At 39.3% G+C, this 17,115-nt stretch overlaps 1 protein-coding gene across 1 annotated transcript; it reads left to right on the top strand.

Moving 5' to 3' along the window:
• The first annotated feature begins 9,832 nt into the window (after positions 1 to 9,832).
• Positions 9,833 to 16,660, top strand: LOC131140330 (cannabinoid receptor type 1B-like). Its single transcript, XM_058090617.2, has 2 exons — positions 9,833 to 10,014; positions 13,925 to 16,660. The coding sequence occupies exon 2, from the start codon at positions 13,965 to 13,967 to the stop codon at positions 15,336 to 15,338; it is 1,374 nt and encodes a 457-aa protein (XP_057946600.2). The 5' UTR covers positions 9,833 to 10,014; positions 13,925 to 13,964; the 3' UTR covers positions 15,339 to 16,660.
• Positions 16,661 to 17,115: the final 455 nt, after the last annotated feature.

Below are 17,115 nucleotides of genomic sequence, written 5' to 3' on the forward strand. Positions count from 1 at the left end.
ATAATATTAGTATTTATGGCCCTGAACCTAACACTGAACCTAACCGCGCCATGCAGTTTTTCACTAACAATGCAAGGAAATGGGGATTAACCTGTTTGGCATATAAAGCCTTCTAAAAAAAACCTCCTATACATCAACCTGCATACCTGCATACCTGCATCAACCCATCAACCAAGCTATAGCAACACTGTTATTGTAGGAGCTCAAAAAGATATGGCTCCGAGTTCTCATATGTCTTAATGTCGTAGCGGCAGTGGTGGCTCATCCAAAATTTGCCCTGATTACCGGTGGCAAAGACCAGAATGTACTCTTTAAAAAGAAAAAAAAACGTCAAAATATATAACAGTAACTGTCATAATTGCATGATGAAAATTTACATGAAGAACGTTAAAATAGTTGAAAAATCAACTTAAAACAGCAGCAGAAATGGAAAAAAACTGCTCTAATTTTACGTGAATAAAGTCAAAATACTAATTAAAAAAATATTCTAACAAGAAGAAAGTTGCAATTTTATGAGAATAAACATGTGATATTATGAAAAAAATAATAATTTTAGTAATATAGAGATTAAATATTATATAATCATAATATAAGAGACAGATTAAACAAAATAAAGTTGTAAGTTGGGATAATTACGTCGGGAAACGTATTATAACTCTAGAATGTAGGTCTTCCATAAACGTGTTATAATATTATGGCAATCCAGTCATAACATTCCTAAAGGAAAAGTTATGAAAATTATTTCAAAGAAAACCTGTACACTCATACTCAGGCATAACATCCATTGAGACAAAAGGGGGACTTATGTGATCTTTGGCCATGGGCATGTTTGGGGGGGGTGCAGTAAGGAAGACGGAAGTGCTAATCTGCTTGTGCTCAACTGCTCTGTTTTGCTGCCACGTTATAAATAAAGGCTTGCCTGAAGCAGCTCCCTGAAGAGCTATGATCTATTATCCCTCTGACACCTTAGTCTCATGAATTTACAACCTGCTATAACCCCTATCTTAACCCAAAGCCTTAATATTGATTATAATAATATTCATATTTTATTAATTATCATCTTTGTAATGCCAATATCTGTACTACTAATCCTGATATCATCTTCTATAGGTGGCAAGCTTCATTTTGAGCCTCCTTAGTGATCTCCTGGAGGATGAGAGTAATTTCAGCACACCAGAACAGGAAGGAGGCAAGCAGAACTGATCGTTGCCACAAGCACAGGTTAAATAAAACATGGAGGATACTGGGAGGCTTGGAGGGAAGAAAGGAGGGAGGGCGAGAGCTCTGTGATTGTTAAACTATGTAAAGGAGTCGCAATGCATTAGTGACCATGACACAAAGTCAATCTTAATTAAATAATCTTAATGAAATTGCATCTTTACAGTGTTTCTTAATCCTCATATGGACATGACATAACAAATGAGTCAGTGCAGGTCTTTGCATCCCCTCTCCACTGTCAGGGCTTGAGTGTTAATTGGGAGCTCTCCCAAGGGGAGCTCGTAGGCGTCTTTGTGTTTATCTGCTAATGTGATTGCCACGGATTCGGAGCTAATCCTGAATAATGAACACGCTTGATATTCCTTTCATACTCCTTATGACCTGTTGTGCATGAATAATATTCAATGATTGCAGCTGATGAGCCTTTTGGATGAGAGTAAGTCACTTGAACGGTGGCTTGGAACATGATGGTTTCAAGAACCCCACAATAGATGTCAAAAGTGTCGTGTCAATGCAAACAAGGATGCGGTTGTTTAAGGAACAGCGTTATTAATTCTTTCCAAAAAGTCAGGCAAAAACGGAAATTTTAAGAAATAAGAAATAATGTAATGTAATGTTTCCGTTTCCGAATCAAACTTACTGACAAAAAATATATTTAAAAGAGAATGATTATATCGTGGGGCGGCACAGCGGTCTAGTGGTTAGCGCGCAGACCTCACAGCTAGGAGACCAGGGTTCAATTACACCCTCGGCCATCTCTGTGTGGAGTTTGCATGTTCTCCCCGTGCATGCGTGGGTTTTCTCCGGGTACTCCGGTTTCCTCCCACATTCCAAAAACATGCTAGGTTAATTGGTAACACCAAATTGTCCATAGGTATGAATGTGAGTGTGAATGGTTGTTTGTCTATATGTGCCCTGTGATTGGCTGGCCACCAGTCCAGGGTGTACCTCTCACCCAAAGACAGCTGGGATAGGCTCCAGCACCCCCCACGACCCTTGTGAGGAAAAAGCAGTAGAAAACATACAGACAACAATGTAAAATAATCATTAATGATGAATCACGCAAAGCACAAGTGCAGTGTTGGTTTGTTTGTTGTCAAAATAACGTGAAAAGTTCTAAACAAATTTTTATGAAATTTTTCAGAATTGGATATGGAAGAACTGATTACATTTTGGGGGTACTTGTCTGTGCTTGTCAAAGGTGTGTCCTAAATTAAACACCCTAAATTGTTTGGTACTGTCCATTGAGCTCCGGGAAATATAAAAATATGATTTATAGTGTTTAATAATTTGAACAGACAAGTCGGGGTGCGTGTTGTCACAAATGTTCACCCTTTTGTGTGCAGCGGTTGATGAATAGATGAGTTATCTAGCACAACAAAGTCATATGTACATTGTCACTGTAGATAGTAACCAAGGGTAGTACTTCTTTATGCACAACAGATAATGGCATTTCATGTACATTATATATAGCTTCATCCTCAAACTCCCAGAGCTCATATATCAAGAAAATAATGAAAAAACATTGACGCATCCTACATACATACGCTTTAGGTAGCCGTCAAGGAGGGAATAATCAGATAAACACTGTGTTTGATTTCTTTATAGGAACAAGTGCCTCAGCGTGACACGCCATTAATCAATCACCAGTTAACAATGAACTCCCGACTCTGGTGGTCATGACCCCCGTGACCTAATGAGGGGTTGACGGGCGTTCCCCCAGCGTGAGGCCAAAGCTGGAGCGGATTAATGAGCTGATGTCAAACCTGTGATACGTTGGAGAAGTAATGGGTTTTTGATGTTTTTTGGGGGAGCAACGGTAACTCAGAGACGTACGCCAATAAGTACACCATTGTAGTAATAAATATAACCAATATGATAGTATTCAAAAATATTTTTTGTCAGGGGAAACCTGCAGAAAACCTGAAACTAAGTCGACCTGTATGGTAGCGGCATCACTTGCTTTCCTTCAACAGTCAACTTTGTTACAATCCAAACTCATGGCGACGCTGTTATTAAATTAAATAAAAGTCGGATTTACTTTTTTGGGATAATCTTTCATTTTCTCAGTCATTGAAAAAAAAACAATTAGTGAAAATTAACTCTTAATTTGACAAAAGAAAAGTCGTAATTTCATGAGATTAGTCATATTTTTCATGAAAATAGCTTTCATGGAACTAGAATGTTTTTTAAACAGCTGTATTTTTTAATATAGTTGAAATGATACAAGAATTTTTACAGAAAAAGTCAAACTTATGAAAATAATCATTTTTTCAGGAAAAAAACTGGAATGGTATTGAATTAATGTTTAAAGAAAATAAACCTGTTTATTTTATTCATGAGGATAGTTATATTTTTTCCTGAATTTTGTTTTTATAATGGTAGAAGAATTAAGTCATTAAAAACGGCGTAATCTCAGTTGAATAATCTTAATTTTTTAAATATATATATTTTATATATAAATACTGCAGTGATACAATTAGCTTATTAGAAATAATTACATGTACTTTAATATTTATGAGAAAAAAAGGTGTAATCTTGTGAGAAAAATGAAAATAACTGTAATGCTATCAGAATTAAACAAACTACGAACTACAAAAAAGTTGATTTCATCCAGAAAAAATTGTTCTTTTTTTTTTTTTTTTTTTTTTTAGAAAAAAAAAGGCAGAAATTTAGATTTTTTTTCAATAAATCTTGATGGAAATTATTTATTAAAGATAAAAGTCCCAATGTTACATATATATGTTGTATCTGCTCCAATATGTTACATAACTGATTATCATCTTAGCGTCGATGGTGAAGCGTGGACTGTAATGAGATGCTACTTCCTCTCTTTGTATACTGACGAGCTGGAATGTAGGTCTTCCACGCTGGATAAAATGCACAGATTATTGAAGTTTAGTGCACGTATTCCACAGCCTCGAGTCGATTACACCGCAAGCTGTGAAGTGATAACAAGTGCGCTTGTGTGTATGTAGGTGTATGTTGGTGTAGTAAAGGATTCCTCCCTGCTTTTGCCAATTTCCTCACGATGGCTGGTGGCTGGCCGCCAACAGAGATGTTTTCTACACTCCAGTCATCGATCTATTTCCCAGCACAGATGGCTGTGATTGCTTTTTGGAAGGAGGACAGATCTGAGTCCTACCTGACGAGGATTACAATCCAATCTGCTTGTATTGTTTGTTAGACCCAAATACTGCTTTTTTGGACGTATTTTATGTGTCTAAGACATTGTATTATAGAATAATATACTTCGATCAGTCATTGAAATGTTTACTATTCCGATAGAGAGATACTTTACAACAGGGGTCTCAAACTCAATTTACTTGGGGGCCACTGGAGCTCGGGTCTGGGTGAGACTGGGCCGCATCAGGTTTTCAAAAAAAACGCATTTATTAAAAACAAAAAAATTAAAAAAAACTTCGCTTTGGTTCCAATTTTCTACAAGAAAAGCTTTGAAAAAACATTCCACTGTTCTCAAATATCTTTAATACTAACTAACTAAAATAACGTTTTATTTTTCTACACAAAATAAGATGGAAAAATAAATAAACGAATCAGGAATAAAGAAAATCAATCAATCAGTAATAAATAAATATAATAATAATAATAAAACGGCAAATAATAAAAACTTAAGAAACCACATATAGTTGGTGGGTAGACAAATTATTTTTTTTAGATTAAAATGAACAAAGCATTATTAGAGCCCTGTAGACATGACAAAACACGACTATAGTCACATTTATACTCTTTTTATTTACAACATATTGCGCAACTGCAGGGTCTTGAGACACATGCTAACTCGCAAACTAGAGAGCTCGCGACCTAAACGGTAGCCTTCAAGTTATTTCCTTTAAACTTAAATAGCCAAAAACTTACCACTTCCACACGGATAGGGAGGATAACTATTAACAGTTATTTAACCTTTAACATGAACATTAATCAAACGTAATAATTTTTTCTGGGTACATGATACCATACAGCATCCATATCAAACTTACGCGGGCCGCACTAACATTAAACTTTCATATCAAGGCGGGGGCCTCAAACTAGTGTCCTGCGGGCCACATTTGGCCCGCGGGCCGCGTGTTTGAGACCCCTGGTTTACAATATGTTCTTCTAAAAATTTTGCAGAAAATCGTGAAAAAACAGATTAAGTACTGTGTGTTTGAACACAATGTACTAATAATGAAATATTCTGCTCCCACTGCATATTGCCAATGCCGTCACAAATAACTGGCCAAGAAAACTCCCAAAGCAATTTTAAAGTAATTTTTGGAAAACTAAGGGCTAAAATACAAAATGAGTTGACCATTATATTGTATTATGTTGTATTATCAAGTACGGTGATGATGTATTGCTTTTACACCTTTCCCTGAGAATGTAATACCAATTTAATAAGTCGAATAATAAACTAATAAGTGTAATCGCAACCATGACAAAATGGAATATGTGCAAAACTGAAGAAAAATGTTTTGGTTTTTTTCTATTTAGAAACATATAGAAACTTTTCATGGTTATATCATCGCAAAAAGAAAAAAAAAAAAGATACATTCAGTTAGAAACCCCAGTGGTGAACACAATGGGAGGTGAAAGTCTAAAAATACTCTCCATTTCACAAGTTGTCGTGTAGCTGACAGAAAAGGGCCAAGTGATTCCAGGTAAAGTGACTGCTGTGTTACGGCAGTCAGGCCCGTTTGGGTATCAGGTCAATCTCTGAAACAGTGCAGCTGCGTTTGGACCCGATAAATTACTATTTGGCTTTCTGGGGAGATTGGAGCTTCGTGATCATCCTGTCATTGCATCTCCTCACGAGGAAACATGGAGATGATTCTCTGCTGCTGCTGCTGCTGCTGCTGCTACTACACAGGTTGATTTGCATATAGGTTGCACACAGGGAACACTACACAAAGACCGCTGCCTGTTTCTCCTCTCGGCTGAGCGAGGAGATAGACTAGTTAACAGCTGTGTTACATAAAGCGGCTTAAAAAATACATGACATAAATCTGGTTATTGTATTGTACGCATGAGCCACATTAATTCTGTATTGTAACTCAATTAAATCTGGTCAGACAAACCACATTTAAAGCAGCAAAAATTGCACATTTTTAGACAATGTATTTGTTAAAATAAATATTTCATTTATTTAGGCCCCAATGTCTAGGGGATATATTTGTATTCTTATGTCATATTGTTCACATTTGAACCTCAATAACCCCAATAAATGCTGTGCCTGGAATTTATATCTCTTATATGTCTGACCTCCTCTGCCTAAACAGAGACATGGCATCTGTAAAGCTGCCATTTGTGGTGCAGTGCAAAGATGGCAATTGACCCTTCAGTGACAACATAATGAATATGAGTTGAAATCATATGTGTTACAGTACATGTATATTTGAACGTGCAATAATATCTCATTCATCATGGTTAATTATTTTCAGACCTGCGAATAATAAGCAAATTTCCGTTAAGTAGGATTCCTTATTTCTAAATGGAATTGATGTAGTTAGACCATAGAAAACTTGTTATCCTTGTTGTGTGTGTTGCTGTAAATGCGTACCGGTGCAAGAGGAGCTGAGTGGGGGCGGACAGGAAGTGATGTCACGGGTTCAGAGCTTAATTTTAGGCTTACAGCCGTAACAGTAGCCCGTGTTAGGGATTATTGTGTATGTTGTGAAATAATTCAACCCTGCAATATGAGCCTGTTGTTCTGGTGAACAAGAACAACAGGCTAGCGTTGTTGAGTGCAGTGTTTATGAGTAGAGTAGTTACTGAAGAACTAAGGCAGCTAAATTTAGAGTAGTTACTGAGGAACTAATTAAGAACCAATGAGGAGAGTGGTTACTGAAGAACTGAGGCAGTTACATTTAGATTGTGATTTAGATTGTGATTGGCTGGCGACCAGCCCAGGGTGTACCCCGCCTCTCGCCCAAAGACAGCTGGGATAGGCTCCAGCACCCCCCGCGACCCTCGTGAGGAAAAAGTGGTAGAAAATGAATGAATGAACTTGTGGAAGTGATCCTAAATGAAAATATCATGAAAAACAAGCTTTGACAACTATTCCTCCTCCAGTTGTGCATCATTTTCCTCCCTTCTCACAAACACACCAGAGACAGACCCCCCGCCCCCCACTTCCAAATGTCGTCTGGTAACACGCTGAGTGGAAACACTGTACTTCCATCCCTGATTGCACACAATCACTGCTTGCCAAGTACCACCTCTTGTGGATGCATGATAGCTTAGAACAAAGATGAAACAAAATGTATAGTTCCGGGTAAAAAACAAAAGAAAAAAAGGAAGCACTCACACAACAGATCAATATAAAATCTGATGTGTTATTTTGCTTTTGATGCTAAAATCAATGCTGGTAAATGGTTTGCTGGTGCGTTCACTGGCAAACATGTAATAGTAGCAGCAGCGGCTTCGTCTATATGTCACCCTGACTCGCATGATGATACTAATGATTGATGCCCTTTTTAAGAGTCTAAGCCAACTCAGCCCTGATCAAGCAAAAAGGTGTACAATAACATTACATTTTCCGTATATCACTTCATGATTCACATAATCGGTCTTCACTTACATTATGTCAGACATCTTTACATACGGTTGTGTCAGCAGTGATGAGCAGATGCTTCTGTGAGCTGTTTTTAAAAGCGTTGTTTTGTAGCCAAATGGCATGTACTTCCCATTAGATGCATGTAATTTGGGCAACGTCTCTGCTGGGAGAGGAGGACGGTAGTGGGAATAATTTTCATGCAGCTGCACAGGACAAAAAAGGAAATGAGGCTCTTAATATAGAGTGTGCGTGAGACCAACAAATGAGGCGACTAACAAACCATAGCTATACTCAGAGGATGTCCAGTGGGATACATTATGGTCATCTACAAGCAATTCTGACATTTTTGTGTAGAAAGTACAACATACCGTATATAATAGAAGTCGATTCCTGTGACCTGTCTCAGTAGATGTAGTAGTGCAGTCTTCAACACAACACATACTGCCTGCAGAGACGACATGGCATCTGTAAAGCTGAGGTTTACAGTGGAGTTATATCACATATGACAACATACAGTGGTGTGAAAAAGTGTTTGCCCTTTCCTGATTTGTTATTTTTTGCATGTTTGTCACACTAAAATGTTTCAGATCATCAAACAAATGTGCATCAATTTTGGCCAACTCATTTTTGCAGAATTGTTGTCATTCAGCTACATTGGGGTTTTCCAGCATGAACAATCCAAAGTCATCATTTTGTTTGAGGTGGACTTAAGGGTGTGTTTTGGATCAATGTCCTGCTGCAGAACCCAAATTGGTTTCAGCTTGAGGTCACCAACACCGGACATTCTCCTTCAGGATGTTTTGGTAGACAGCAGAATTCACGGTTCTGTTTATCTTCCAATACCTGAAGCAGCAAAACATCCCCAAAACATCACACTACCACCACCATGTTTTACTGTTTGGTATGATTTTCTTTTTCTGAAATGTGGCGGTGATTTTACATCTGATTTAATGGGACACACACCTTGCAAAAAGTTTAACTTTTGTCTCATCAGACCACATAGTATTTTCCCAAAGGTCTTTAGGATCATCCAGATTTTTTCCGGTAAAATTGTGACAAGCCTTAATGTTCTTTTTGTTCAGCAGTAGTTTTGGTCTTGGAATTATTATTTAATTAATTCCTTATTATGGTGGAGTCATGAACACTGCCCTTGACTGAGGCCTGCAGTTCTCTGGATGTTGTTGTGGGGTCTTTTGTGACCTCTTGCATGCGTCATCTCTGCTCTCTTGGGGTCAGTTTGGTTGGCCAGCCACTCCTGTGACGGTTCAACTCTGTTGCATGTTTTCGACAATCACTTTTTCCTCACATGGCTATGTAGTTTTGGATTTTTTTTTTCTCCCGTAATTATAAAAAAAATCATTTAAAACTGCATTTTATGTTGAGTTGTGTTGTCATTGACTAATAGTTACATTTCTTTGATGATCTGAAACATTTAAGTGTGACAAACACTTTTTCATACACTCTCTATGAGGGTATCAATATGCAGTGGGATCAAATTATCTCTCCATTGCCTTTTTAATTATATTCCCAACGCTATAGTAGAAATTATTACTAAGATGATCAGAATAGATAGAGATGTCGTACATTGTCTATATTAAAAGTCTTCATCTTTTATCAGAGATAAAAAAATTAAAAGTGTCTCATGTATGAACTCTCTTTTGATGAAATATGAATATATAAATATATGTATGTATATCATATATATATAATGTCATATATGTATATCAATATTATATGAAATATGATATTTTTAGGGTGTTGCAAGTGAATGATAACAATCTAATAACGTGCATTATAGCAAATGTAATATAAAATAACTACACTAGGATTTTCTATGGTGATCACTCCATATTTCCGTATGCATGTGGCTCTTTATTATTATAAGAGTAGTTGTTTTGGTCACCCCTCAGCTAAAGAGGAGGGGCATGCGGCAGCTTCACCACGTGACTCCGCCACCACCCCTCCACCCCACCCTACAAAAAAAAAAAAAAAAGCCTGACACACATATACACTCATGCACACACATGCCCACACACTCCACTGGCTGCCTGGATGCATTTATCTCACTCTGACATCCTCTTCTCCATCAACACGCAAAAACATCATATTACCATGATAAAATCAGATTTTTATTTATTTCTTTTTAATCAACAGTTTTTCATTAAGATTGTTCATTAAGACAGATGCTTTACTCGGCGTATAGTTCAATGAGGAGTCATGTGTACAAGAGCCAAGTTAAGGTATGTTGCTTCTTCCTAACTCTTTAATATTGCAGTGAATAATGTAAGTAAATGAAGTAGCAGTAAGTTCTCTTGATATGGTTCAAACAGGTTTTCCAAAGTTCACATTCACTTTGCTTGTGGTAAATTGCACATCTGCACCATATCAATAAACAGTGCAGGTTTCTGCTTCTATTTCTCCATGGAACAAGTGGAGCAGGTAACTACTTGTTGAAAACACTTCATTCTAACACTCAAAAGTACTGCTAGTTATCTTTGCCATGCTAGACAATACAGCATCTATTTAATTATATGCAAATGTTTGTGTTATTAAGCGTCTATACACCCCAATATCTTGTTTCCCCCCTCCTGACGATTAATTTAATGATTACTAAATTAAAAAGCTAATTCTAATTGATAAGCAAAGCTGGCAGTGTCCTACATGTTAATGCAATGATTTCCCTTGAGGCCGTGCAGCCTTGTCATCATCAACTGTTCACTTTCTCACTATTGTCTGTGCTGCATCTGCTCTTCAGTCAGCTGGTTGGGGCACTGAGTCATACATGCAAATACAATTACATCATCTTTAAACGTATACACATATTGCTATATGCTCGCAACGCTACATTTATGTGTGTACACTCAGTGACCTTCATTAGGTACCAAATCAGGTTCGGCAAAGTTTAGTCAGAGTGGCATTAACTTAACAATGCGTTTATGATTTATGATTGCCTCAGGGGCTCTAAAGAAACTAAAGTGGTACTCGGGCTTAACAATTGAATTTGAAATTATATTATCACCTACTACATTTGCAGTACCAGTAGTTTTAGTATTAACATGTATGTAACACTCAGACACCATCCATCCATTTTCTATACCACTTATCCTCACTAGGTTTGCGGGGGTACGCTGGAGCCTATACCCCAAGACTTAAATATCACGTCCAGCCCTCCACAGCTCAGTAGTAGTTTTAGGGCGTGTGCTCTTTTATTATATTCACAAGCCATCGGTCACATTCATTTTTCATTGTCATTTTTAAATCAGAAAAAGTGTCATTTTATATTTTAAAAGAATTTCCTAAGAAAAATGCCTTAGCTATTATGGGAGTACCAGGCTGTTTATTTACTATTTATGTATTGCTATACCTTATAACGAACTTTTTCCACCCAGAGCCAAGGGCCACTATGATATTTTGCTAACCAACACATGCAGTTACACAAAGTGTACTATGTATATGTAAAGAAAAAACTGCATCTCTGCTTTATAGGTGGAAAAGCCTATTATGAGTATGAAATTTACTTGTCGTATTATTATGACTTTAATCCAATTCCAATTTTTATTTCATTTCCATGATATTATAATTGGGATGAGTGGTTAGCGTGCAGACCTCACAGCAAGGAGACCCGGATTCGATCCCACCCTCTGCCATCTCTGTGTGGAGTTTGCATGTTCTCCCCGTGCATGCGTGGGTTTTCTCCGGGTACTCCGGTTTCCTCCCACATTCCAAAAACATGCTAGGTTAATTGGTGACTCCAAATTGTCCATAGGTATGAATGTGAGTGTGAATGGTTGTTTGTCTATATGTGCCCTGTGATTGGCTGGCGACCAGTCCAGGATGTACCCCGCCTCTCGCCCGAAGACAGCTGGGATAGGCTCCAGCATGCCCCGTGACCCTCGTGAGGATAAGCGGTAGAAAATGAATGAATGAATATTATAATTTTCCCCAACTTAATTTTCCTAAAATATATTGAGTTTTATTATAATTTATTTTTTATTGCATTTAAATATATTTTTCTTTAATATTTCAACTTTATGTTACTAAAATGAGGAGAGCAGCAGCTGCAAGAATAATATGTCCAAACATACATTTGGACTAGAAGAGAAAATGACAATTCCGAGTACAAACCTAGAAAAGACTTTTTCTACTTTTTTGACCTATAAATGCTGTCACAATGCTGCGTTCTCGTGTTAAACGATGACAAACCATCAGATAATGAGGTTTGCACATTTGGAAGCGAGTCCTGAAAGGAATTTAGGAATGGCTCTGCAAGCTCAAGTTTTTTGGACTTCCTTGTATGGGCTGCAGATTGCCTGCACTTATTGAACGCGGACCTACTGTACTTATCCAGAGGTTCTCGGGATTGCTTGGAAGTGTAATAAATCTATCATGTGTAGCTGCTCGATAGGTGTCCACACCTCAATACAAAGCACCGAAAATGAGCATAATAGGTCCCCCCTCGCAACTGTTATCATTGTTACGGTCACAAAAAGGGAATTTAAAACAACACAAACATCTACATGGAAGAGCATCTGACAAAATGCATAGCTGGAATTGCTAAGAAAGCATCTGACTTGAAGCAGCAGGGAAAGATCCAAGGGACTTGGAGTGACAACTGCAAAATTGACATCAACTTAAACGGAGGACCAGAGGCCAGAGTGCTTGTGGTCAAAGACATCAAAGATATGGACCAATACTAAAAACCACATCAACAAGACAACATGGAAAAGGAACACAAACCACATACAAGAGCGATACAGAGGGAAGGATCACATTCAGCATCATTTGACTAAGTCATCGGTAACTTCATCAACAGGATTCTTGACAGGAAATATGACCTCAAGGAAAAGTTCATTAATTCATTCATTTTCTACCGCTTTTTCCTCACGAGGGTCGCGGGAGTTCTGGAGCCTATCCCAGCTGTCTTCAGGCGAGAGGCGGGGTACACCCTGGACTGGTCGCCAGCCAATCACAGGGCACATATAGACAAACAACCATTCACACTCACATATGGACAATTTGGAGTCGCCAATTAACCTAGCATGTTTTTGGAATGTGGGAGGAAACCGGAGTACCCGGAGAAAACCCACGCATGCACGGGGAGAACATGCAAACTCCACACAGAGATGGCCGAGGGTGGAATTGAACCCTGGTCTCCTTGCTGTGAGGTCTCAAGGAAAAGTGAACTTAAAAAAAAAAAAAACTTAGTGAACATGTACAGCAGGGGTGGGCAAACTTTTTGACTCGCGGGCCGCATTGATATGACAAAATTTACGGGGGGGCAGACTATATATTTTACACGTAACAGTCCACCTGGTATTATTGTATCTGTAAAATTGTCATGCAATCTGCTATTATTATTTATTATTTTATATTTATATTTAAATATTTAAAAAATAATAAAATATTATAATAATTACAATAAAATTAAAATAATAATTATTATATTATTATTATGTAAAATATGCAAATATAACAATAATATTATATATAATTAATATAATAATTAGCATTAATATAATAATTATAATAATCATAATAGTTCTAATAATAATTATAATAATCTAATAATAATCTAATAATAATCTAATAATTATTATTATTATTATTATGTGCTTGTGTCCCTTTTTTCAGGAGCACTTTGTAAACAACAGACCATGTCAAAAAACGAAATTGATAAAACCATCAAAAGGTTGGCTCAGGCCATGATGCCAGGTTGTATGTTGAGTTTAAATGACATACTTTGGAAAGATTGGGCGGGCCGTATTCAAACACTTGGCGGGCCGGATGTGGCCCCCGGGCCGTAGTTTGCCCACCCCTGATGTACAGTATACTTGACGATAACACTAAAAACTTTCAGCATTTCAGTACGTGAATCAAATTACGTCACGGAAACTGTGTACATACAATGCATGTCTAAATACTACTACACTCACTGCTAACCCTTCATTCTTGTAAGCCATATCTTTCATTTCTCAGTTTTTTTTGCATAATTTAAGGGTGTGCAGGCATGCTGCCTTTAAATTATTAGATTTTTTATTTTTTATTAAAGTGTACCGGTCATAGTACATTCACTGTACTAGGTCATATTACCTGGTGCTTTCACATGTGTTATGTGAAAAATAACCATATTTATTGTCTTTTTTTTTTTAGACACTGATCCACTGATCCTCCCTAGCGTCACCTCTCAGCCATGAAGTTGGCTTTACGCCGGCTGGCGAGCACCACCATGACCGCTCTGACAACAGGGGTGCCGTACCTCGGCTCCAATGATGCAATCTACAACGACGGTTCCATCCTGGCCAATACTGGATTCCGCTCTGATAAAACTGCTTCCATTAGTAACTCCAGCAAGGAGGTCATTTACAACGCCCTCGCTCCTGTTCTGCCCACAAACGTGACCAACATTCTGCTCGCTAATGGGACTTCAGTGGAGAGCGGTGGAGTGGCGCAGTGTGCTGACAACTTTGCGGACAACATGGAGTGTTTTATGATCCTGACTCCGGGTCAACAGCTCGCTATCGTCATCTTGGCCCTCACTTTGGGGACATTCACAGTACTGGAGAACCTGATAGTGCTGTGCGTCATCCTGCACTCTCAGACGCTGCGATCACGCCCCTCCTATCACTTCATAGGCAGCCTGGCCGTGGCCGACCTCATCGGGAGCATCATTTTTGTCTACAGCTTCCTGGACTTCCACGTCCTACACAGGAAAGACAGCCCAGGAGTGTTCCTCTTCAAGCTGGCGGGCGTCATCGCCTCTTTCACTGCCTCCGTGGGCAGCCTCTTCCTCACCGCCATCGACCGCTACATCTCCATTCACAGGCCCATGGCGTACAAGCGCATCGTGACCAAAACCAAAGCGGTGGTGGCCTTCAGCCTCATGTGGAGCATCTCCATCGTCATTTCACTGCTGCCTCTGCTGGGCTGGAATTGCAAGCGTCTCAATTCGGTGTGCTCGGACATTTTCCCCCTCATTGACGAGAAGTACTTGATGTTCTGGATCGGGGTGACGAGCATCCCGCTGCTCTTCATCATTTACGCTTACATGTTCATCCTGTGGAAGTCGCACCATCACGCCGTGCGCATGCTGAGACGTAGCTCCCAGAGGAGCGTCATCATCTACACGGCGGAGGGCACCAAGGTTCAGGCGGTGAGGCCTGACCAAGCCCGCATGGACCTCCGCCTGGCCAAGACTTTAGTCCTCATCCTGGTTGCCCTCATTATCTGCTGGGGCCCGCTGCTGGCCATCATGGTGTACGACCTCTTTGGGAAAGTGGACGACTTCATCAAGACGGTGTTTGCCTTCTGCAGCATGCTGTGTCTTCTCAACTCCACAGTCAACCCGGTCATCTACGCCATGAGGAGCAAGGATCTGCGCAGGGCATTTAGTAACATCTGCACTTTGTGTCGAGGAAGTGCGCTACCTCTGGACAACAGCGGAGAGAGCGACGGGTACAGCAGGAGCATCAGAAGTGGTGTTAGTGGTGCAAACGTGCGAGTCAAAGTGGCACAGGTGTCCATTTCTGGAGTGACGGAGTCCACTTCTACTGCAGAGCCAGTGTGAAACTACTGCGGCCTCAGTGTGACCATTTATTTATACATACCCTCCCTACTTTTCACTGTGAAATGTGCCAAAAAGTGTTAACAACCTTCTAATAGGCGTCTAGAAAAAAACACTAGAAATGCTTAGACGACCACAATGTCCCCCATAGGGTATCTTCCAGTATCTTCAGCCAACAGCTTAATCACAAGAAATCTTTTCAAGGGACAATTCATATATAGACATAAAATGTGGATATAGTCAGTGTACAGCTTGTATAGCACTAATTATGACTCGACAAACAACCATTATTGTCGAAATAACTGGCAACACAAGTGAGTAGCAAGATAACTGCATCCATGCATAGTCTCAGGGCTGAAAAAGTGTTTTTCCGGCATTGGAGGGTCTTGGGTTCAACTTCTACTTAGACCTTGTGAACCAGAGCACACCACACAGGCTGGGGCTCAACTGTGGTACTGTTCAGGTGTTATCTCATCTCTGTTGTTGGGTCTGATGTTACTCATCTTCCTCTTCAAAAAAAAAAGCTACAGATTCTCTATGAAGTTTGGATCAGGCTAATTTGCAGGTCAGTCCAGCACAGTAATACCATTGTCGGTGAACCAGTTACCAGTCTAAAGCCCAGGTCAGGAGTTTCTAGGGGGTTTTTATTAGCAAACTGAGTAACTGTCAGAATATACGTGGATTTTGGGTTTTTCTTGAGTTGTATTCCATAAAAATCTAGATTAAGATTAAGATATGAAGGTTTCAAAATTTGAATGATATTATGGAAGAAAAGAAGGCAAGTTTTGCTGCTAATGTTTTGAACTATTTGGGCACTTTCCTGACCACACATCGGGATCACAAGAACAGGACAGCACAAAGGACAGCCTTTGACCTTAATTGGAACAGCCGTGAGGGACAAATTCATTGACAAAAAAACAACTATAACTGCCACCAGCGGCTAGGAAGCTCAGCTCAATGGCGAACAGCTAAATGTCAAAGCAGTTGCCTAGCAAAATGCAAAGTAAAAAACCAAAATGATTCTAAATTCGGGCTCAGAGAATATATCCAAATGTCTGATGAGTTTCTGGAAACAGAATAAGAGGGAACTGCAATTATATACTGCCATGAAGAATCTACTGATGGAGCAACGGCAAGAAAATGCAGCATGAATGTGGCAAGATTTTAAATGCTTGCATGCACGGATTGAAAGTCACACAAGAACACATGAACAACTTCATGAGGACCCTTCAATTGGATCTGAAATGACTGCAATTACAGGCTGAAAGTTTGCAATCACAGCAAAACTTCAAGAACAGTGGTTTTCAAACTGGGGGACGCACACCCTGGGGGTTTTATGACGGGGGGTGCGGGGGGGGGTCCGGTTTTTGTTTATTCCTGCTGTATTTGAAGAGTTTCAGCTAAAATGAAAGGAAAGGTATACAAAGCTGTGGTGAGATCAGCTAAGTTGTTTGGTCTAGAGACAGTGCCACTGAGGAAAAGACAGGAAGCAGAACTGGAGGGAGCAGAAATGAGGATGCTGAGGTTCTCATTGGGAGTGACCAGGATGGCTAGGATCCGGAAGGAGTACATCAGAGGGACTTTACATGTTAGAGGCCTTGGAGATAAAGTCAGAGAGGCCAGACTGAGATGGTTCGGACATGTCCAGAGGAGAGATAGTGAATATATTGGTAGAAGGATGCTGCGTTTAGAGCTGCCAGGTAGGAGGCGTAGAGGAAGACCAAATAGGAGGTTGATGGCTGTAGTGAATTGAATTGTGTATTGTAAACACATGAAGCAC

The sequence above is a fragment of the Doryrhamphus excisus genome, linkage group LG14, assembly GCF_037039965.1.
Source record: "Doryrhamphus excisus strain RoL-2023G ecotype Guam linkage group LG14, RoL_Dexc_Guam_v1.1, whole genome shotgun sequence".
Classification (NCBI taxonomy): Eukaryota; Metazoa; Chordata; class Actinopteri; order Syngnathiformes; family Syngnathidae; genus Doryrhamphus; species Doryrhamphus excisus.

Coding starts and splice junctions, on each gene's coding strand:
- LOC131140330 (XM_058090617.2), top strand. CDS start 13,965: ATGAAGTTGGCTTTACGCCGGCTGGCGAGCACCACCATGACCGCTCTG.